This window comes from Agrilus planipennis, unplaced genomic scaffold, assembly GCF_000699045.2.
Source record: "Agrilus planipennis isolate EAB-ADULT unplaced genomic scaffold, Apla_2.0 scaffold59, whole genome shotgun sequence".
Classification (NCBI taxonomy): domain Eukaryota; kingdom Metazoa; phylum Arthropoda; class Insecta; order Coleoptera; family Buprestidae; genus Agrilus; species Agrilus planipennis.
In genome coordinates, this window is record NW_020438942.1 from 799,112 (window position 1) to 823,509 (window position 24,398).

The 24,398-nt window shown below is 34.0% G+C and overlaps 6 protein-coding genes across 6 annotated transcripts in view; 2 read left to right on the forward strand and 4 right to left on the reverse strand.

Annotated features, from left to right (window-relative positions):
• LOC108737906 overlaps positions 1-10,184 on the forward strand; it is a 34,052-nt gene extending 23,868 nt beyond the window's left edge. Inside the window, exons 2-3 of the mRNA XM_018471087.1 lie at positions 9,365-9,581; positions 9,696-10,184. Coding sequence (XP_018326589.1) covers positions 9,365-9,581; positions 9,696-10,006 — 528 coding nt within the window. The 3' untranslated portion in view covers positions 10,007-10,184. The remainder of the gene's footprint in view (positions 1-9,364; positions 9,582-9,695) is intronic.
• On the reverse strand, positions 1,473-4,834 carry LOC108737902 (trypsin-7-like). Its single transcript, XM_018471084.1, has 4 exons — positions 4,757-4,834; positions 4,171-4,354; positions 2,242-2,641; positions 1,473-1,665 (listed from the first exon to the last, which is right to left on the reverse strand). The coding sequence occupies exons 1-4, from the start codon at positions 4,803-4,805 to the stop codon at positions 1,519-1,521; spliced, it is 780 nt and encodes a 259-aa protein (XP_018326586.1). The 5' UTR covers positions 4,806-4,834; the 3' UTR covers positions 1,473-1,518.
• LOC108737901 (trypsin-7-like) lies at positions 5,798-8,654 on the reverse strand. The gene is made up of 4 exons (XM_018471083.1): positions 8,562-8,654; positions 8,320-8,503; positions 7,606-8,005; positions 5,798-6,025 (listed from the first exon to the last, which is right to left on the reverse strand). The coding sequence occupies exons 1-4, from the start codon at positions 8,623-8,625 to the stop codon at positions 5,873-5,875; spliced, it is 801 nt and encodes a 266-aa protein (XP_018326585.1). The 5' UTR covers positions 8,626-8,654; the 3' UTR covers positions 5,798-5,872.
• A 64-nt stretch (positions 10,185-10,248) lies between the features above and the next one.
• Positions 10,249-12,575, reverse strand: LOC108737900 (serine/threonine-protein kinase 11-interacting protein-like). The gene is made up of 3 exons (XM_018471082.1): positions 12,353-12,575; positions 11,013-12,296; positions 10,249-10,587 (listed from the first exon to the last, which is right to left on the reverse strand). The coding sequence occupies exons 2-3, from the start codon at positions 12,289-12,291 to the stop codon at positions 10,433-10,435; spliced, it is 1,434 nt and encodes a 477-aa protein (XP_018326584.1). The 5' UTR covers positions 12,292-12,296; positions 12,353-12,575; the 3' UTR covers positions 10,249-10,432.
• Positions 12,576-13,134: 559 nt separating this feature from the next.
• LOC108737899 (pre-mRNA-processing factor 17) lies at positions 13,135-15,450 on the reverse strand. The gene is made up of 8 exons (XM_018471081.2): positions 15,191-15,450; positions 14,599-15,139; positions 14,323-14,537; positions 14,156-14,264; positions 13,941-14,095; positions 13,750-13,883; positions 13,467-13,688; positions 13,135-13,411 (listed from the first exon to the last, which is right to left on the reverse strand). Exons 1-8 carry the CDS (start codon positions 15,362-15,364, stop codon positions 13,234-13,236), a joined length of 1,728 nt encoding a protein of 575 aa, XP_018326583.1. The 5' UTR covers positions 15,365-15,450; the 3' UTR covers positions 13,135-13,233.
• A 6,015-nt stretch (positions 15,451-21,465) lies between these two features.
• LOC108737898 (trypsin-1-like) overlaps positions 21,466-24,398 on the forward strand; it is a 9,567-nt gene continuing 6,634 nt past the window's right edge. The window contains exon 1 of the mRNA XM_018471080.2: positions 21,466-21,565. The gene's annotated coding sequence lies outside the window, so the exon portion shown is untranslated. The remainder of the gene's footprint in view (positions 21,566-24,398) is intronic.

Sequence of the window (24,398 nt, forward strand, 5' to 3'; positions counted from 1 at the left end):
TTTGGCAATTTTAAAAAATCAACCCTTAAGGATGAAATGTTGTTGCTACGTTTGTATTTGAAATCTAAGATGGCGACATTACATAGAATTAAAACGTTGTAAGGGTCAATTAGGAGTCAAAAGGCTTTATGGAGAAACAATATTAATTTCTGCGAGCGAAACCGCGAGGAAAAGTTAGTTAGTAATAAAAGTAAAGATCTATACATTTGTAGAAAATTTACCTTTTTATGCAACTGGCTGCAGTTAAAATCCATTGTGCACTTATAATTGAACCTTCGCAAACTCTCTTGTCCTTTGAGTTTACTTGAACCATAAATGGATACTTTGAGATCGTGATCCCCTTTTCTTCTAAAAAAGTTATTGAAAATGGCAGTTTTATATTTAATGAATATCATACGCACCTCTTTGAGATTCCACAGTATTCCAAAGTGAAACTGCAGATAACAGAACAAGATAATAACACTTCATTTCTTTCACAATACTATATTTCTTATGGTAATAGGCAAGTGCTGAGTTGGCTATTAAAAAATGAACGTTCTGTTTATAACACAAAAATTTTTTCCGTCACTAGGACATTTTATATGTAAGCACTATCTGACGAATAAGTATTCTTTTCATTGTCGGTAAGGTAAACATGTTAGCAATAAAATTGGTTTATTGGCATTTGTTTCATTTCCAGCGAATTTAATAACATTTTTGTGCTCCGTTTAGTACTGTAGGCGATTGTTGTACGATGCACGATTTCTCGGTAGGAACTTGTTTGTCGCTTGTTGTACACATATTCGTAAAAAAAATTGCATATGGAAACACCTTAGGCTGGTTGTCCACGAAGCCGGAAGGATGACATTTGGGCAATGAAGATCGGGTAAGTATAAATGAGTATAGTAATATCAACTGATGTCACAACGCGATTTGACAAGAGTCAAATAAGTCTTGGAGTCATTATAATACTTTCCGCTATTAATGGATCTAATGTGACATGTGCATACGCTGCAAGTGCGTGAAAACTCTCCTTAGACATTCGCTACGTGAACTTGAATCTGTCTTCATAAATGAGGACATTAAAGACACAAAAGTGGTCCAGCCTAAATTTGGGTGTCCTTATTAGACACATAATACAGCATTCTCTTGACTTGAAGTCGAAATTTTGACTTAATCTAGCCGATCAACGTTGTTCGGATCAGTCAGCTTCCATAAGGCTCCCAAACGTTTAGCTACAGTATTATCAGCTTCGTAGATAACCAGCTTTAAATAGAGAACTAAAGATAACAAAAGGGTTACAATTTAGGGCAATTACCATCACATCAATGATGCTTCAACTCGTAATATAATCACCAAAAGTATGACAAGTAATGGCGGTATAAATTGTGGACTATTGATAATAAAACTTAAATGTTCCTTTCTATTACCATTTAATTTTATTTTTTTCTACTACAATATATATATAGGTACTTCCATTACGATATAGGGACTTTAACGACAATTTTTAAAAACAATTATTGTGAAATATCAATTCTACTAAACTCCGGTGGTTGCAAAAATGTAACTTCTTAGGGGAGGTATGCACGTATATACACATGGAAGGCTTGGGAAACCGCATCCTGCACCCCATGAAACAACTCCAATCAGCTTGCCCTTAGCAACCAAAGGACCTCCTGAATCTCCCTAAATAAGAAAAATGTTTTGCTATTATAAGCTTGCAGGTAGCTACTCTTACAAACGTTGGTAACTTTACTATCTACTGGTGGTATTTAAAGGGCTTAAAATTGTATGATCAGGTGATGATTTGCCATGAAATAATCATCTGATGAAGTCAATGTTTTTTTTAAATAACGTACGTTAAATAATAACTATCAACGATTGAAAAATGTGGTACAGGAAAAGAACTGAAAATTTAGATTCAAATTTGCCCAAAATATTAGAAACACAAACAGCAGTGACAGAGGTAAGCATAGATAAGGAGCAAATGGAGATGCAGGATTTTTTAGTTTTCCGGAATGGTAAAGGTTGTTTTAGGATAGAAAAAAGAAAGGTGCCAATTAGTCTTCTAACTAGCAGTTTTCTAATTTTGGTCCATTATAGGGATCACCATAGAATACGAAAATACCACAAATGGCGCGGAAAACGCCATCTATAGTACGATGCTACATTTTAGGATTATGCTCCAACAAGGTCCATTTAAATATATGGATATCTACTTGCTGAAACGAATCCCGGCGAAGCTGACCATAGAATACGTACTGCACATGCATCTTTGCTTCCTCTTGGGTATAATGTACATAACATTCTGTCAGTGATTTCTCTCGGATTATAAATCTGCTTGCATTCTTGTGGTTCAATTATTGGCAAATCAACGGCATGCAATTGATTTGGTTTTGGTCCCCCGTGATAAATAGATCCCCATCCGCTCACCGTGGCCGTAGTGCCAGGAAAAACCCTTTCATTCCAAACGGGAAGTTCCACAGGAGCCACATTACTACCAAAAGTTAGAGCAAATGCCAATCGTACAACTGCCAAGTCGTAATCGTGTATTTTTTCGTTAAAATTTGGATGTTCTTTCTTTTCAATTACTTTAATTGAGATTCCATCATTTCCAATCCAATCCGAACCGGCACGTACCGAAATAGAGAAAGATGTGGTGCTAATGAACAATAAAAAATAATATAAACGGTTTTATCAAATAGCAAAATTCACGATCGGATCCAATCATTGCTGCAATGACCAGTAACAATGATCTACCCGTATTAAACAAAAATTAAAACAGCTTTCAATGAATTAGGAAATTTCACTGCAACTAAGTTTTAGTTCTTAATATTCTATTCTAAATATCAGGATTCTACAAATCGCAACACAATTGAACTGATGCCGTCCTCATCCGGCTCTAAAGGCCGTCGCTGGTTGGAGTTGCTTCCTAACGTTTCGCTAGTACAAATGACCAGCTTCTTCGGAAGTCGTTTCATCTGCAATGCTGGATGCGAGTTCATATTGATTGAAGTCAATCCACATCCAACACCGGAGACGGAAGAACCTCTGAAGGAGGTCGCCGCTCATGCTAGCGAAAGGTTATGAAGCTACTCCAAAAAAAAAAACCTTTTGGGTGTTTCATTCCCACTAGCCAGTATTGCTAGTGGGCGGGCTGCTCCGGAAGGTAGGGTGGAAGACCCTCTTCAGTCGCCTTTCAGGAATCGTGGGAATGGGTAGGTGGTGGTTCGTGTGAGAAATATGAGACGGGCGAAATGAAGACTGAAGGGAATGAAAGATTATATGTGGAATATTACTGCCCCAGCATCAACCTAAGTGATCCAAGGAAACCACACAAAAATTTGGATCAAGGCAGATGGACCCAGAATCCAACCGACGGTTTCCCGAATGCTAAGTAATGGTCTAAACCAGGGATGTTACGGAGCTTCGACTCGGGTTCCGTTAAGTGGGAACTTCCGATTATTATTACACCTTCGGTTCCGACTTCGGCTCCGACACTTTTAAATCGGAGGTCGAAGCATAACATAGCGGCGGCCTGTGTGGACTCTTATGAACAGGTTCATAGTATGAACTTCATACATGTCGCGTGGGGAATCCCCCCGAATCCCACTACGTGAACTGAGCACTCTATCGTCAATTATTTTTTCATTGTTTGTGTTTTATTTTATAATTGAAAATTGAAATGAAAAAAATTTGACTAAATAATGTTTTATTTGTCCTTAAATAAAAATTCTCTCTCATGCCACCACTTCTGACCCTGTCTCCGACTCTGATTCCGACTCCGATTCTGACTCCGATAAAGCAAATTTAAAAATTCCGACTCCGCCTTCGGTTCCGATAAAACTACCTCCGTTACATCCCTGGTCTAAACCTCTAGGTCGTGCCGCTCGGCCATTACCAATTTGTCGCAAGATAGTTATTTTATTGAGAAACGAAAAACTTTTCAAAAATTTATCTCATATAATCCAGCATCGACTCCTGTTAGATTAAAAGAAATACTAATACATTGAAACCTGTATCCGTGCTGATTCAAAACAAATACTTGCGCTATTCGATTGTAGAGGGTACTGGAGGCCTCTTTACCTACTCTTAAGTGAATACGAATAAAATGAATCATTATTTTCAGTTCAAAAGCATGATTTTTAATCCGAATCACCCACTAGAAGTAGAGCAAGTAGATATACGTACCCCGCTGTACAATGTGCAGCTGTAATAATCCACACATTTGAAATAATAGCAGAACCGCAATAAAATTCACCCCAAAGCAACATTTGGGCCATATAAGGGTAATCCTTTATATCAGCAGCACTTCCGCCTGTTACTTTTGAATTAGCTGAAGGATATCGGTATGCAGTTACCATTGTTGATAAGCCTGCAGATATTAGTTATTTTTATTTAATGTATAAACAGAATAGGATCTCATAAGCTCTGAGGCCATCTTTTCAAAAACATGGTTGAATAAGTCAATTATTAATTAGAAAGTTATTATTCATGAAATTTCATGTACCAACATCCAAATTTTATGATAAGTATTGCTGAAGTAAGTTTTTTCTGGGTAGGGCAATATCAAAGTTAATTGGTTGACTTCGATTGTGAAAAAATTTATTGAAAATTTTTAAATTAAAACCTTTTACAAATAGATGTATCACATCATATTTGTACATTGAAAAGAATTTATATAAGTATCATTTTTTTACTGAAAAATTAAAACAGTAAAATTTTGTATTTACAGAAAAATGAACAGAATCAGAAAAAGTATCTGACTGGTACTCACCAATTGTAAAAGAGAGCAGTCTTGTTAGAAAAAGACCTTTTAATTCCATTATGAACTGAGCTGTTTCACGATTTTGAACTATGCGTACATTGTAAGTACACTGTACAATTACAGTTTCTACCTTTTTATTAATGATTCATTGATACCTAATCTTGCACAAGATAGACCATAAGTTACTAACTCATTACTCCTTTTAAACAATATCCACCTATCGTAAGTGATTCTAGCCCGTTGTTTTGTAAATTTTGATAGTGGTAGCCGTTACTATAGGTAATGCACCTATAATAAGTTCTCTATATCAGAATAAATAACACAAAAACAGAACCAATAGATTATCCATCTTACGTTGTAGCTATGGTGTCTGATATAATATGTTCCACAAAACAATGGAAAAAACAAACGTTTTATACCTTCTTTGGACTATTTTTTGTGTGACTTTTGGTCCCCCGTGATAAAAAAATTTCCATCCACTCACCTTGGCCGTAGTGCCCTTTCATTCCAAACGGGAAGTTCCACAGGAGCCACATTATTACCAAAAGTTAGACCAAATGCCAATTGTGCAATTGCCAAGTCGTAATCGTGTATTTTTTCGTTAAAATTTGGATGTTTTTACTTTTGAACTACTTTGATTGAGATTCCATTTAACAATAATACAAAGGCTATTCAAAAAGTATGGCGAATTTTGAATTTCCGCGGGTTACGTATCTTCGATTTTCATTTTTTTTTTTGGCGTTATGTTGGTAGTCATGTCTCTCAATTATACCGACATGTTAGGCTTTGTTGAATGTTCAGTTAATTTTTAACGGTTACTTTGCTTTCACGTGTTTTGGCTAACACAAAAACCAATACAGTATCATTGTTATATTATAGCTATGGTGACTGATATCTTATTTTTGGCAGAAGAAGGGAAAATCAAACGTTTTATACCTTCTTTGGACTATTTTTTGTATGACTGAGTATAAGCAATAAGTTGGAAGAGAAATTATTCTTTTCGAATTTTCTTTTATAGTCAAAGAATTTAAGTTTTCTTTATTTCTTAAAAAAATCATCATACTGTAATAAACATGCATCTCAAAAATTTATAACAGAAACCAAGTTATCCAATCGAGTTTTTAGTTACACACCAGATATCTGCTCTATAAAATTTCTGATTTCGGGATGTGCTATTGATGTATAAACGCCAGGTCTCTTCGGTCTTGCACATCCTATTCCCCATGATACTATTCCAATTAGTTTTTTTGAATGTACAAGTGGTCCGCCAGAATCACTCTAGAAAACAAGTAATTTATACTTTTCTGATACTATTTCACATAAAAGTTAAAATTAGTAAAAATTTAATATGTACAGTTATGAGCCCGTAGGAGTTTAACGAAGGAGTTGTTTGACAGTTACTTAAGCAGAAGTGTTTTGTGTAAAAGCTAGAAACGGAGAGAATTACAAGTAATTAGAGGAAATTCATGTCTAAATTGGGTGAACAAAATAAGCGTCGGATGTCACCACGTTAGAAACTCCACAATCAGCTTTGTTGCCCGAAATCAACGAAAACAAGGGCCACAGGCATCTCAACCGAGCTTTATTTTGCATAATAAATTGTACATGAAGAAACCTTGCAGAAGACGAGTGCTGCATTTATTCATGTTAGAGCAAAGGCGAACATCTACTAGTTGCAGTGTTCGAGAAGAATTTTGGACGTAGTTTTTTGACAATTGGTGACACAAGGATACATCACTATGCCCCCACTCACTCCAAAAAAGACAAAATGAAGCCCGTCTACCGGAAAGGTAATGGCGTCTAGCTCTAAATGGAGAAACTGAGAAGCCCATGGAAAAAAGATGTTATTTCAGCATGGCCGAACTACAATATGAAATACTTTCGCATTCTGGTTCTTCTGGTTGATTATCACTTATTTCCGTACTCAAAACTTGCCTTGTATGACGACAAATTTGAATTAAACGGAAGGATCATGCAAGAAATGGCGGAATTCAGAGCCGGACTGAAGATTTTGTCCCGGGGTGCGATGTAACCAAATGGCCTGGTTTAGAAGGGAAAGTGCACAAATTTTAACAGCACTCGTTTTTAAATAAATTTAAGAAGTTAGGAGGAAAATTGCGTTTGTCTTTGCCTCGGTCTTTGCTCTTGTTTTAAAAATTTTTTATTTTTTGAAAATTTTATAAATTATATTTAAAAATGAAGGATAAAAATCTTAATATTTTTTGAATCATTTGGCCTGGGAGGCGTTTGGCCCGGGGTGCATTTACACCTCTGCACCCCGGGACAGTCCGGCCCTGGCGGAATTAATTAGAACCTGTAAGATGTAAGTTAGTAAAAGAAGAATATACGCTACATTATTTTCAACGCCTGTTTGTAACGTATTAGTATTTGGTTGAAAGATGTCTTAACGTGGTTGGTCAGAAACTGATTGTGACGTGTGCGTAGAAGGGTAGAGTACCTATATGGTTTTGTAATCTTGAATAGGATGTAAACTATAATATATTAATTAATTATCTTAACAACTTTTATTGAGTGAAAGCACCGCTATCTTACAAAAGCTCCGAAAAAAAATCATTTACGTAAAAGAATCGGTATGCTGAAGAACCATTGGGGCTTTGAACTTCGAGGGGATTATGTCGAAAAGTAAAGTGCCTGCGTTATAACCTCAAATTCTCAATATTGTAAACTAAAATGAGTTTTCTATACCCAAAGTACCATCGTCAGTCACAGTCTCTAACTGTATTTCTCTTTTTTTTTTGGGGATTTAATATTTTATTAGTTCAGTTTCGCAGAACTCCATTTTCATTTTTCCTTGATATATATATATATGCATATTGTGTATATAAATAAAAGCTTACCACACAAGCATCTTTCATTCCATGCTCATAACCTGCACAAATTACAAATTCTTTGATTTGTTCTTCTTGATACCAGTCTGCGCATTGACTATGACTGATTATAGGAACAGAAACAGACCGAAGGTGTAAAGGCTCTTGAAGCTCTGTTTCATTAGTTAATCCCCATCCGGAGACATCAGCTACGGCACCAATTTTAACAATTTCACCCTTCCTTTGGAGTCGTATTGGTTTAGCTGGTATATTGTCAGGAATACGTTCTGATAATTCTATCACGGCGACGTCGTAATCCAAATTGGAGTCGTCGTACTTCGGATGCTCTATTTTCTGTTTCGAACTAATAACAGAACCTTTTGAATTCAAATCACTTCCTACGCGAACATTTATTTCTTGCAGAGTACCTCTACAATTAGAATTTGCACAATTACAACACAATGAAGTTTTCTCATCACACGGACGCCAACATTAAAAATATTAATTTATTGTATTTCGCCACGCCGAAATTAAAATTTACTTTACTTCCACGTTTCCCAATTTATGGTAGGTAGATATTGCAAAAATCTTGGTTCACCTTTTCATTTCTTTTGCAGCACACACCAATCGTTGTTACACTAAACCTATGTTTCGTTACTTGGTGAAAATTTACTCGATTTCAAGATCTATTACTACTATTACTTTTTGAAACGTTTTCGCACCCTCCGCTTTCTTAAAACTTACCGAAACGTACAATGAGCTGCAGTGACAATCCAATTCTTTTTAATTATTGTGCCTCCGCAAATTCTTATCGCCATTATACATATCTGAGCTATATAGGGAAATTTCTCAATTTGTACTTCCTCACCACCTACAATTCTCAATTCTGGCTCATAGGCATCTTCTAAGGATTCTGTATTTAAGGTTGCTGTAACATATCGTGCAAGAGTAGCATCTTGTACTCAATATTTTAAGAAATAGCTTACAACTGTTGAATACTTTCAATTTCCAAAAGAAGGTTACACAAAACAGTAAGAAGTTAAACTTCATCTCGTTTCTACAAGATTAGAACACAACAAGAAAAGGTTTTTCTATTTTTTGTTTTTCATCAATTTCCAATACTAATTGCTTGTGTGGGAATTTGTTTTGAAAGATTCGATTCGCAATTTATTTTATACAATTAGGTAATTAGATATTATGATTAGAAAACCTTCATGGGCGTATAAATATAAATGGTTTAATGGAATTACGTTTATTAACATTCATTGTCTCCCTTCCACTAAATTTAATATATCATTAAAAATATAAAAACTGTAACATATCAATACATGCACAAAAAATTTATTGCCTTCATAAAATATACATTGTAAGTTTCATAAAAGTACGCACCTAATTTTACTCAAGCCTGAATGATAAAAAAAATTATTAAAATTTCTGCTACGAAAAGACGTAAACATTAGACGTACAATATCTATAAAACCCTGCAGAAATTATAACTATTAACTTATATTCTAAATCTGATTTCCCTGATACTATCTCCAAACACGTAGGTATCTATCAATAACCCTAAGGAAGCTGTTTGATTAACGTTAGCTTTCTGTTGTCCTGCACTAGTACGTATGAAGAAATAAAATATTGAAATTGAATATGTTAATACATGCTCACCACAAAAAGATATTCGTAGCCAGCTAGCAGTAACCTACATACATTCATTATTATTTATTACAGTAGTAATTTAAAATCGCACATAACTAAAACCATGTACCAATTAAATTTTTTCTCCTTTCAGGTGAGCTTTCTTTCCTCACTGTTAGCTATTGCTGTAATATGTTCCAAAGGAATTGTAATACGCACATCAACGGAAGGATTCGTATCTTCCGATGGGTTAAAGACAGCAACGAAATACAATATTGAGAACAACGCTTCCACTAATTTTTTAGTGGCATTGCAACCAAAAATCCACCAACATTTTAAACAAAAATCATTGGATAAAAGAGATTATGAAGGTAAAAAGACAATAATTTTTTTATCAAATTGCTATGATTGATCATTGAGTTGTAGTCAATCCTACATAAGTAGGATCGTAAATGTTTAATTAACGTGGATAATCTCATTTTTAGGTAAGCAATTATATTATTCATTGGCTCATACAAACAATGAGGAAATCGATTCTGGAGCAACGGATACTGAGAATCCTCTAATTCCAGCATTAGCTTTGAACTCTTATTTGTATCGTTTTCCAACAATCTCCAAATCCAATCATCCGGAACTACTGCCACTCAATCCATTTGTTTCCTTGTTGCTCTCCCATTATGGCAGATATATCCCGTTGAGAAAATTGCATGGGCGTAGTATTTATGGATATTCAGCAGCTAATAACTACCATAACAATAAACCATTTGGAGCATATAAAATTTATGAAAACGAGTGAATTGTAATGGTCAATGTAACTAAAATATTTTTTACACTTGTGATTTTAACTAGACGGTTTTAACATTGCTGATAACCATCAATATGAAAAAAGTTCAACAACTGCATTTCATTTAGTAGTTTGTTTAAAACACTTTTCGGAGTGCCTACTCATAGATTCAGTTTTTCACACGTAATTTTTTTTATTGCTATAATTTTCAAGTAGGTATATTTTGTTAAATAATCATAATTAAAACACTTTTATTAAAAAATAGCAGGTGTATTTGCAAAAAAGAAATAGTAGATAGGTACAGCAAAAATATTTTCAGCACATTCAATACATTTTAACCTGAGAACCTTTACAATATATAAATATTACATTAGTTAAAAGAAATGTATTCAGATGTAAGTACCTACAAATAAAAACGAAAAAACAAGAACACATTCGTCAGCTGCAATTTGTTGAGAACCTGTGTAAAACTTCGATACTACTTTGACTTGGGTTACTTAAAATTTCAATATCACTTTCGTAACCATCAGCAAAAATAGTAGTGGTGGCAAGAATTCCCGTTGGTTCGTTATTTATTAGAGAGCTAGCTGATCCTTAAAAAGGTATTACTTCATATTAGTAAAATAAACCTAAACAATAGTCTACAGGTGGCAACACTGATACAAACGAAGCCATCATTTTAGCCGCAATGCATCTATAAGCAGTTCAAAAGCAAAGTGCTAACGGAAAGTGGTGATAAGTATGACAGTATGACTAAATTTGTTTTAGACGGTTTTGTAAATTAAAAACAGTACAGTAATCAGTGTAGTGATGTACTAAATACTAATTAGTGGACATTAATGAACTGTGATCTTAACTAGTTAGATGTATGGACTATTCTAACCACAAAACAAGTTAGTATTTTACGTAAATACAACAGAAAATTTTATAAATATCTTTAGGTCATTTAGTATTTTAAGGCAATAGCGTTTGTTTAAGTTTAGCGTTAGTTATTATCTATAATTGCAATATGTATTACCAATACTGCATACGGACGGAGTGTCTGGCCTGTTTCCTGCTACAATTCCACTATCATTCATCGCAACTTCGCCCCTTTCTTCCAGAATTGGCCATATTCTATTAAATCTATCTATACTTTTACCATCCCCATCATTATCATTTTCCCCATTTTCTGGTTCATTGTCAGTGGTCGTAAAAGAACTTGCATCGGTATCTGACATCTGAGAATTATTATTGTCTGTTGGAAAATTTTGTTGAAAGGGGATGACAGTATTATTACTGGCTAATGAATCAAGTGAATCAAAATGAGAATTACTCATTTGTGAAGGTAAATAAGATAATTTTGTACCTAACAATTGTTTCTCCACATGACCGAGTGAGGAGCTATCTAACAGAAATTTTGTACCAGAAAGTGTAGGGTTTAAATATTGAACAGTTATCTGCTTGTATTTAGAATCAAACGACATAGGATTCCCACTAAGAAACAACTTATTTAATTTAGATAGGCCACCAAGTGGTACTAAGGCACCGTATTCTACTAAACTATTATTTCGTAAATCTAAAACTTCAAGGCTACTCAAAGGCGAAAGTTCTTTGATATTATCAATAAAATTGTTATGTAAAATAAGCTTCTTTAGGTTAGTGCAAATTTCACCCCTTAAATAGGGTACATTTTCGAGTTTGTTATAACATAAATTTAAAAAAGTAAGATTCGGAAGACAACTTAAATATTCAACATTACTGAGATTATTGTGACTTAAGTCAAGAGAACACAACCATGGTGTAAATTCTAAACTATTATCCAAATTGGATAAACCATTATAACTAAACACAGCCTCTTTCAATTTACTCCAGATAAAACCCTGACACTTGTCATCTCCACAACTTTCCAACACTTCATGTAGTGCATTCAAACTATGCATACATATTAAATATTCTAACTGTGTGCGAACACTTTTTATACCCTTTATTAGTTTAAGACTTAACCATTTAATTTCAAGCAATGTTAGGTTTTTAAATAAGCATATATCAATAGTTTGAGCTTTGTCTCTGAAATGTGCAAAGTCTGGCAAAACTTTAAGTGCTACTGTTTGCTGTAAAAAGTCGTAGACGATTTTCAAATCCAAATGTTCATCCATATCATCTGTCTCTTGTGATAGCACTGTAATGATAGACTGATTAAGATTATGTAACAAACTGGAAGAAAGGGACAGTCTGCTTGAAGCGTCCAATATTTTATCTCCATTTTCCCGTAAAAGGGCAGCGAGTTGCGTAATTGTGTTACAATGCAGTGTCATTTAATCTAAAATATAAACAATGTCATAAATGCTATATATAAAAAATTATCTAGGTACCTACCTGATATAGAACTTTACGATTTAGGCAAATACCAATATAGTACGTTAAAACTTGATTAATTTTGATGCAACATAGTTTTTGTTTAAAATTTTGATCTTCTTTGTTTCATTGTTACTATGAACCTATTTTTATAAACATCATGACGATCACTTACGATTTGCGTGTTTGTACACAATCATGATCATGGACCTTCATAACAGCTGATTGTGATGATTATGTAGGTCATATGTAGGCAAACATGTATCAGTGGAGCGGCTTGCGCACTTCGTTCCGTTTAAATTCTGTTCATAGATATGATGCACTATTGGAAGGAAATAGGAATAATTCTTTTTTATATTGTATTGTATATTCTTTCACCAAAAGATAAGTCGAAGGATGAAAGTTATGTTTAGTTCATTCAAATTGTATTGTTTAAACCATCTCTTATCACGTTTAGGGGATTACTTTAGTTCATTAACTTATTTATGTATAATAAAATTATATTGTTTAAACGATCCCTTATCACGTCTAGGGGATTACTTTAGTTCATTAATTTATTTATGTATAATAAAATTATATTGTTTAAACGATCCCTTATCACGTCTAGGGGATTACTTTAGTTCATTACTTTATTTATATATAATAAAATTGTATTGTTTAAATCATCCCCTATCACGTCTAGGGGATTATTTTAGTTCATTAACTTATTTATGTAAAATAAAATTGTATTGTTTAAACCATCCCTTATCACGTCTACGGGAATGTTGCGTTGCGTTTGGTCGGAACCATTCATAATGCACAAACCCATCAAAAATAAAATGTTTATTTGTTTTGTTGGTAATGTGATAAGAACATATAGTAACATATACACTAAATAATTTTTGTACATGCTTAACGGCTACTTAGTCCCAGTATTTGATAACACCATCCCATCCTGCAGTGACTACTTTGCTTGGTTCATGGGGATGCCAAAGGGCACTGATGCAAACGTTGTCATGGGCTTTCCATTTCTTGAATAATTTTGTTGTTTTCCAGTCCCAAATATAACACTTACCATCTGCGTCACCTGACACTAAATAACTGAAATAACACAGTAATTAACAGCTTCAATATTTTTTTAGTAACGTTTTATTACCTCATGTCTGGCGAAAAGTCTAATGAACACGCATATCCCGCTACCATATGCCCGGTAAATGTTTTCTTCCGATTCATCTTAAATCTGTTTAATGCTGAAAAAATTACAATTTTGTTGTCCATACTCTGACATGCAAGCCACTTTCCATTTGGGGCCAAAGTAACAGCGGGCATTGAGTGCATCGTAGGGTCGGCAATATACTTCATATCTACTGGGATGTCCCTAAAATTTATAGGAACCATTTACCACCAATAAAACTCCATAAATACAATAATATCCATACCATTCCCACACCCTCAAGCTTTTGTCATCAGATGTAGTTACAAAGCGCCTATTTTCATCTACGAACGTAATAGTGTTCACAGCTCCTAAATGTCGGTCATATTCTTGAACAATATCCCCAGATCTTATATCCCACTAAAAACAAAATTAATTAAGTCATTCTTGTGGTTTATTTTGAATAAGTGAACATACACATAGTATTTTTTTATCAGATGTCCCTGCTACAAATAAGTTCTGTTTGTTCTTATCAGGATGGAACTTAACACAGTAGGGGATTTTTCTACTTGTAAATCGAGACATTACTTGACCAGTTTCAGTATCCCACATTTTTATGTAACGGTCATAAGCTTCAAAAAATATAAATTTAAAATTATACATTACAAAAATATATAATACAAAGTATTTACCAGCAGATAAAAATGCTTTTCCTGAGTTATTGAAATTGATGTCCCTAACAGCCTGCCTGTGACCAAAGTAAGTTCGAATTAATCTTCTTTCATTATATACTTCCCATAACTAAAATGCATGGATTTAAAATTTCATTCATTACATAACTTTTGTATGAGATCCTTACCTTTATTCTACAATCCATACTTGCTGAAAGTAACAAATGTGCAGTGCGTGGAAACCATCTGACTGCTGCAATTCCTTTTGTATGACCTGACCATGTGTGTATATGAGCTTTTGGTAAGAAACATTTTTCAGGTGGTGAATCTGAACGTAAATTGACACCTACATCTTGAGGAGCATGTAGAAATGAGCGTCCTTGATAGTCCACAGCATCTTTAACTAATAAAAAAATATATAGATATAAATTTGTATTTTAGTCTTTTGATTAAAAAGAACTCACTATGCAATGTTGTCTTTTCTTCAATAGGATTTTCTTCTACAATCTTTCCTCTCTTGTTCTTTTTGGAAACAAGTTCTTCCAGTTCTGCAGCCTCTTCTTCAGAAGGCTTAACAACCCTCTGTTCATTTTCATAGCCACCCCAAGGTCCAAGAAATCCATCTATATCACTTGGATCATTATTCTTCTTTCTTTTTCGTTTATCTAATGGTCGTAACTTTGTACTTTCAAACACTGTCTTTCCTTTACTTTCCTCTGCTAATTGGCTAGATCCCACAACTTTATTTGGGTCAGTAGTTTCACCTATAGTTGGATCCAAGGCATAACCATAACTGTTAAAAGTTCTTCTTTGATTTTCAAATTGAAATTCACTTATATGTGCTGGTTCAACATATCCAGACAATATGTTCCTCTCTGCCTGCATTTGTTGAGTTTTAAAAGGATTTTCAGGACCAACCATAGGTGCAAAAAGCTCATCATATTTGGGATTAAATAGGACTTCTGAAGCTGACGGATCCACATACCTTGCACATTCTTCTGAACCCTAAAACATTTATGTCGTAGAACAGTTCCTAAACTCACTTTATTAACTTACAGTAGGAATAACAAGGGGGGCTGCACAAATTTGCAACTGCTTCTTTACAGAGAATTCTGAATCGTCACTAGGTTTTTCGGGGTTAGGAACGTCTTCTGTCTTATGAGGAGCACTTTCTTCATTTTTTGAGTCATTTTCATCATCACTACTGGCATAATTAACCAACGATAGCATTATTTCTCCAAAATTGTTTATATACGCTGCAATTATGAAGCATTTCTAACCTTAAATTTATTTTATATTATTTTTCTTCTTCGATTTGTTTGACCTACGAATTACTATTTATTTAGACAGGAGGACCTCCATTAGAAGTGGGGATATAAAAGTTATTTTTTTAGGTTTAACGATTAAATAAATTAAAACTATAAGTACAACTAGTTTCTCAATATTTTCAGGCCCTTTATGCACTTACCTCATTAAAATAATTTCATTAATTATTGCATGACCTATACGTTAATGAATAATAAACTATAAATCAAAAATGATTGAAATATTTCACAAAGTTTTAGTCTCCAGCTGTGTTTTATATTGCAAATGTAGTTTCTAATAAGGCCTGAGAATGGCCAATCTCAATAATTACTAGTAAATATGCAAATAAAACAAAATCTTATCTTATTGTTTCAAACTGATTAAGGGCCTTAATAAAAATTAAACGAATGAATATGTAAAATACGAGTGGACAATTTACTTATGTTATGTAGGTATGTGGATGCTAAGAGATCGTTTAGTCTCATATTTAACATGCGTATTGTAATGGCATCATTAGGTTGAGTTAAAAACTAATAAATCAGTGAAGTACAACTTAAAATATGCATACATGTTAATGGTGGTCAACCCTAGAGTGTTAATTAATCACAAACTGGCGTTTATCCCTGCTGGCGTCTGATAGTTGTATTGTATGATTTCAGACGGTATAATTTACGAGATGTCCTGTAAAACAAGTAAATGGTCGTACATATGCGTGGGTTAATTCCAATATGAAGCTGATTACATCTAATATATATCCAGGTACCACTGCCAGGCTACCACAGTAAAAAGAAGTACCTAATACCTTGGTACTAATCGTAAATAATAAAGGCGCACATATAGGATATTTATCTTAGTTTTGACGGCCCTTTTAACGTTTTAGAATAAGAAAATTTGCATCTAGTTTACAGAGCATTTCAGCTACATGGATATTTCCTCGTTCTGTTTTATGCTTGTGTAGATTTAACTCGCTAATCGAGCATAAAAGCATTTGCGCGCATAAGATTAAGGAGTAAGTAGTTTCAATTTTTCATTACAGTATTGTTGTTGTTGGAGTTATTTGCTCTTGTTTTATGGATAAACTGGCAGAAAACAGTTCTTGGAGTTTACATAATCATTCTTAGAATTTCAAATGTCAAGAATTACAAAAGTATTTCGAATCTCCTTGCGATAATCAAACTGTTTGAGCTTAAAATAGATTATAAAAATAGGGGTTTCCCAGTGACCAAAGGAAAATGTCATTGATTTTAAAGTAATTAAAATATTAATTGAACGATAATTAATAAATAATTAAATCGTAATATTTGCCTACCTTGCTATAGACTACCTGAAGGTACGTACAAAATAGCAGGAGAACCTTGGGGTCAGTGAAGATGAGCACCCGTCTTATCATTGTCCCTGCTTCACTCTCCTCTCTAATGATTGATCTCGATCTCCATGAACTGAATAAAATTTGACTATATATACGATTGCTAATTAACCTTCTGGAATTTTAAACAATAATTTAAATGATCATCTATCCGCCTTGTATCGAGAACTCGTTTTAATGGAATACAGAAGAATGCGTTTATTAAATATTGTTTGACTTCCTGATGCAAACGTTGAAACGTAAGGATTTGCTTCCTGACTTCCCAAAATTTATTACTTCAATTAACAAATAGCGCTCTACGTTTTCAAATAGATCTTTGATAGTTTAATCTCTGATTTCTTTAAGCCAATCCAGCCAGCTTATTCCTCCAAGCCCATCCGTTTCCGTAGAGATAACGTACGTGTGTAGAATTCCAGCACAAAAGAAAAATTACGCCGGCACAATTATTGAATTGAATTCATTTATCTCGCCTTATTCTAAGAAAACGACGATTTATGTGTTTCAACTTTACGAATTCGTGATGAAAATACAGTGAAACCTTGAAATGCCCGAAGAAAGTTTTAGTTTAGATTAACGGTGCAATGATGTTGGAATTGCGAGGATGTAGTAGTTTACCTACAGGGTGATTGATATCGTGATCCCATGATGTAATTATATTAGGAAAATGATGGATTTAACAGAATAGTTTATAAATCTTATACAAGATGTCGGCACTTTGTAGTTAACTTCAATTCTGATCATTCAAGCGGTTAGATTTGAAATATGAGTGATGTGGAATGATTCTAACGTTATTGACACCTAATTTGAAAAATTTAAGGAAGAACAAGGCTTAATCGAATCATATTTGAGTGCATTTTCAACTACTAACGATGTCAATGAAGAAAGGCAAAAAAATAATGACTTCGACCCTTTAAGAAACATTGGATAAAAATAGATTAACATTAAAATCTTAAAATTATATTCCTAACTCCCCCATTTAAAATAATTGTATAATATTAAACGTCCTATAATTTCATAGCCTTTAGCTTTGCAAACTAGCAAATTATCCTTTTTAGAAATTATCTTGGTGACTACAGCTTTTACATAAACTACATTATTGTGTTTTGAAAATCGCTCTAAAAGAAGCTATCCACTTTGCACAACTGCTCATAAATTTAGATATCAAAATTTTTTATTGTATAGTATTCGTTTTGGCCACCATTCTTAACAACTGTTTACACTATGTTTTTACATTGTCACAAAACCAATAAAAAACAATGTTTGTCATAAAACGCTCTTTTTATGCACCATAAAAGGATATATTTGGTGCGGATAAATTTCGGTCAAAATGAACTTTCCCATCAATATTAATTTTTTTTTTCATTTATGTTAGAGAAGAGTTCCATATCTACTTATAATTAAAAATAAATGGTATACTTTTAAATTCCTGTTTTACCATGCTTTCGTTTTATAATCACTATGACAATTTTCATCATCATCATAAGGTCATCAGTCCTAAGACTGGTTGAACACGTACCTTCACTCTTTCCTATCCTGAGCTAAACTTCGCATTTCCCTAAAACTAGAACAGCCCACATCCTTAACTATTTGCGAAGAGTAATCTAATCTAGGTCTACCTCTACCCCTCCTAACTCCTGTTTCTGCCTCTAATATGTCTCTGACTAGACCTTCATGCCTGAGAAGGTGTCCTACCAACCTATCTCGCCTATACTTCCATAGAGTCCTCTATTCTCCTATTCTTTAAGAAACATTTTTTCTGCCTTTCAAAATTGCCTTCAAGATTATCAGTTTTGGTACGCCACATCAGAAACAAATAAAATTAAATGCCATTATATGCTCGAGAACAGTTAATTTATAAATTTGAAAAAGATTGTTAAAGGTGTATGTTTGGAGAAGTAAAGGTTAGAAACGTTCGAAATGCGGTGTTACAGGCGAATGATGAGGATACCGTGGATAGAGAAGGTTAGAAATGAACAGGTATTAGAAAGAATAGGAGAACAGAGGACTCTATGGAAGTCAATAAGAAATAGGCGAGATAGGTTGGTAGGACACCTTCTCAGACATGAAGGTCTAGTCAGACACATATTATAGGCAGAAACAGGAGTTAGGAGGAGAAGATGTAGACCTAGATCAGATTATTGTTCACAAATAGTTAAGAATGTGGAATGTTCTAGTTCAGGATAGGAAAGAGTCGAGGTACTTGTCCAACCAGTCTTAGGACTGACGACCTTATGATGATGATATGCTTGTTATTAAGATGAGTATAGTACCTAAGGATGTTGTCAACGTCCTTAGAAAAAATTGGAGAGAATCCAAAGAGGAAAAGGTGGTTATGCGAGTTTTTGAAAATGATAACTCTTGGTTTTGCGAAATCCTTTTAGTGATATGCAAAATTTGACATTATCCTCACTTGCAATTATTGAAGTGTATTTATTATAATTTTCGTTCGAGTGCACTTTTGGATCTGATTCATCATCATCGAAACCGTTTAATAGACAAACTCTTTCTAGCATTAAATTCGTTTTGGTTGTAGTAATAGAATATTTATTTGTATGGCGTATGATAGATTACTATTAGTGCTATGACAGCTCCTATTTAATTTCCTGGCATTTGCCATAACAACGAAATCAACATTTACGCACCGTCACTGTTAAAAATTTTTAATTTTTAAGTTTATGGGCCACCGTGTATACTATTTCCGATGTTCCAATGGCGATAAGTCCGGGGTACATTCAAGATCTCACAATGGGCCCATTCTTGTTCCGTCTCTCTTGCAATTGTTCCGTAATGAATGTCATTTTGTGCAGCACCGACCGCCTGGGATCGTCGCTAAGAAAAAAGGAAAAAAATAAGTTACACGCCTGGTCCTTCATTGAAACGAACGTGTATGACTTTTTCTTTTCGACGGCACAGATGTATTCACGAAAGGATAATGCCATCTTCGCCATTAGATCGATGGCATTGATTACGAACCTTTGAATGCCCGACATAATAACGCAACGTATTAATTTTGTTTTGTTCTTTTTGTTTAACGATTCACTTTTGACTTGCCAGGGGTGCAACGTATAAATAATTTACTTCAGTGTTTCTAAAATTTTGATTTGAATTGTGGAAATGTATACCTACCTATTGTGAAATAGAATTTTGGTTCATATAAAAACCAAATTAAGAATAAACCTTTTCAATCCGCCCGGTTATGGAATTCGAACATTTCAAAAGCGAAATTCCTATCAGTCTATGCAAGTCCATCAATCTTCCTGTTCAAATATGCGTTTTTTCCCTAGGCAATTCCATATAAGGTTCCAAAGGTCCGTCAGTAGCGACGAGTCAAGTGGTAAAACGTGCGCAGGATGCCGAAATTTTCGTGTTTACATCAGCGGGAGGGCGCCAGTTTTTTACGGAGGCTTTTATACTGGGTGTCTTTTACCGAAGGCTTTTTGAAGTAAATAGAAAGACATAAGACAATAAAACCTTTGCACTCCATCTTTTGTAATACCTCCTTAATTGAAATAATCAGTCTAATTGTACTTACCTATTAGGGAAAGGAAAACTATAATTTTCATAAATGAAACTTATTTTTTTACCTTTTTTGAGAATTTTCCTTTTCTGAAAACCTTAAATCTACACGTGGATTCCTCATAAATTATGCATCTAATAATACAGTTGCCTGGTAACGTTTAGGTCCAGATTTGTACTGATTTTGAGGTTAAAAAGATTTACATATTCAAATTGCTTTGTCCAATTTTCACATAACATCCTCCTTCAGGATATTCTCATATTCCGTTTATGTCCTTCCCGGAAAGAACGGGCGGACGTTTGGGTAAATCAGAGATAGTCTGATTATTTTGTTTGTTTTTGTTCAACATTTGTTAAAAAAAGGATGATCAAAAGAGAACAACTTTATCAGTACATTATCATTATTTTCTTTTCCTTACCAAATTATGACAATTGTACGTACAAATAATATTCAAATTTTTAGGAACAAACTTAATGTAATAGAGTACAATAGGCACTTTGTAAAGAGTAGTTATTTAATAGTGTGATATTTAATGAATCTACATTGAGTCTAAATTTTATTGTTTACTATAATATAGTATTCATCCTACAATCATTTTGTTCGTAAAACAAAGGTTTAATTAACATATATTGTAGACTGAAAAGGTACTGCATCATGTGAACATTAATAAAAGCAATTTCGTTGTTTTATGCATCTCTAGAGAATTATATTTTTTCATGGGAGTCGCGAATTAAATCTTTTTAATTTACGTATAATCCAAACATAACTATTAACTATAATAACAATTTACGACAGGATTATTAAATCGTCTATCTTTTCTCAGTTGTTTTAATAAAAACAAGGTCACCTCTAATGAAAGAAACGACATAAATAGTCTGCCTGCCTGCCTGAGATGTAACAAAAAGTGAAAGTACTTCGGTTTTATATGAATGCACTTTTTTTGCAGCAAATTCCTTGTTGTTGACATCAGACCATCACTGTGCTTTATTGCTTACCATTCGTCCAAGTTAAGTAAACAAGCCATCGCGATAAGAAAGCCGGTATCCTAAATATATTAACCGTATTTGTAAAGAATTGGTGATACAAACATGTAACTTTTCGTTCGTTTCGGTGTATAATTTTTATTGTTAATTATTCTTTAGACAAATTCCACCGTACAATCAACGTATTAGGTGCTCGGTGTGTACAGTGCGGGTCGTGTTAAGTGATTTACGGATATTACACATACAGAATTTTCAATTGGGTAAGCTTAAGTACTTATCATTAATAATTATATTACGAGGAAATATCAGAGATGTGACAAATGACGGTTGTTACAACGTATTTGAAAAATAGAAGAAGCCAAATTTGCAACGATTCCACAACATAATCAGATGGAGTTTTACGAACAACAAGCTTCAGTATTCTTTAAAAAACAAAATTGTAACAATAGCTAAATAGGTAATTGTTATAAATAATCTAGCCCAACAATGGCTGTATTTCTACATGATCGTATTGTCCAATCAGGATTTTGAAATTGTAATGATATATTAACTGAACTTAATTCGACTACGGTGAAATGTACATATATAAGTAAATCATTCTAGTTTGCTTTTAGTATAGAAAACACCACAAATGGCGCGGTAAACGCCATCTGTAGTACGATGCTACATTTAAGGATTACGTATGGTTTTCTAAAGCGCGCTGTTAAGACAGCAGGTAAAAGTTGGTCTGTCTTCTGTCGGGCTGCCTGCGACGCGCTGATGAGATCCAAAAAGATCGAAATCGCGATCCGCGTCTGGCAGTTTCGACAGAATACTGACCACTTCGAACTACTTTTTGCATTTAGTATCTTCGAAATGAAGATTAGCCATAAAAACTGCTGAAATACGAAATGAAGTTAATATTTAGAAAATGGCAATTAATACAGAAAATAAAAAAAAGGTATTTTGCATCTTCTATTTGTATTTCAAATAAATCACATCTCTGGTATGGTGTGCATACATTTTAACAAACAACTTCTCCATTTTTAATTGTATTAAGTAATGGAATTTATAATTATCTAACTAACTGTTGCAAGGAATTGGATTATATTGCAAACCCCAATTTTACACCTTTGTAGTAATAGTTTGAAAACCCATTTTAATTACATAAAAATTAGTTTACAACATGCGCAATTACTTACCTAAATTTTGACGGATCGAAGCGGTTTTCAATTGAAATCCATGATCAAATTTATAACGAATGTGTCGTTCTTTGTTTGTACATTAAATTAATAAATTTTTAATTTCTTGCGGGTTTGTGGTGTAGTACATCATTCATGCGTATGTGCTATATTTAAATAAAAAAATTGGGTCTGTTATAAAAACCATACAGGAAAAGAATGCCCATGGGAAATCATCGTGGCGTTGCGTTGTTCTTCTCTCATCTGACGCTGACAATATTACAGGGTTTATGAATATACCTAAGCAACAAGAGTGTTTACAAGTATGAACGTTGCATTTTTTTATAATTTAGCATGTTAGGAAACACGACAACAGAAAACATTAAAATTGTTTTTTTTTTTTTTAATGTCAGGATGCTCACGAAATATGTTTTTTTTTGTAGAATTCTAGGTTTCAGTGTTTTTCTGTTTTACTGCTTCATATTTATATTCCTATAAATTTTATTTGCGCTTGCACTTAATATGCTTTTCGTGAACTATTAATGCTTATATCTGGTTTTATTAGCGGTCAGTAAATTCTATTTTATACCATAACTAAATTCTCTTTGATGTTATCATAAAGGTGACACTTTTAAATGATTTAAGAGATGAAGAAGATTATGAAATTGTTAACTGAATGCTTTCCTGCTTCTTTTATCTGGTAAAATTTGAACAAATGCTTTTTGTCAAACAGGTGGCATCTTTCATTGAAACAGGAGGTATAATTAACGATCAAGTTCTGCCAACTTTTGCGTAATTTAAACCGTAATTTATTCAGCTTAAAGGATATTTTAGGAATATAGAACAAACAGAACAAAGTTGTTCCGTAATCACAAGCGCGATTCAATATTTCTGCCATCAAAAAATAGCAACTAGATTTACAAATATGCAGTATATACAGGGCGATGTGTTTGAAGCGGGCATGAAACAAACGATGAACCCATTCAGTGTTCCAACAGTCCATTTGAAACGTTTGCCCATGAATTTTTGTGATGTTGTAACGGGCCACCTACAGGCCTAAAACCCTACACTTACAGGCCACCTACAGGCCTAAAAACCACCGACTTACAGGAACCATGGGAATAAGTGGGTGATGGTTGGAGGAAAAAAGATGAGATGGACGAAAGGAAAATAAAAGTTAAGTGAAGGGTTACCTGTGGAATAGTCCAACTGCTTTAGCTTTTGCATAAGTGATCCCAGAAAATCCTTAGGTCATGCCAAAAAAAGAAAGAAACTTTTGGGTGTTTTATTCCCACATGTTACTAATGCTGGTGGGCCGGCAGTAACTCTGGACTGCTTTGGAGGATAAAGCGGCAGGCCCTCTTTAAACTCCTTTGAGAAATGAAGACAGAGGAGAGTGAATGATTGTCTGTGGAACATTACTGTTCCAGCATTAACATAAGGATTTCAAAGAAATCACCGAAAAAATTGGACAAGGTTAGACAGATCCGAAGCCTGTGTCCTTCCGAATGCTAAGCAATGGTCTAAATCCCTAGGTCACGCCGCTTGGTAGGGAACTTATATTGACCTGAGGTTATTAAATTGCAGCATTCAAAGGGGAGATGAATTGACAAGTCAGCCACGAAGGGGGAAATTAGACAATGGGTGCAGGTCTCTTTGGATAAACCTTATATTTTCGGACGATGACATTGTTGGTGTGAGAGACGTTAAAACTATCAAACTTTTTGGAACTATTGGGTTATTCGGAAAGTCATTTCGTTTTTTCTCGACAGAGGATTTAATTGTATTCTTTTGCACCCAACTTCACATTTAAGCCGTATAATTTTTATATGCTTTGAGAGCTCATATAGCAAGGCTTGTGTGTGAAAAATTCCAATTAATTCTACGCAGTAGTTTTTGGTTGGTGCCCTTTTAAATATGGAGAGCGATAAGC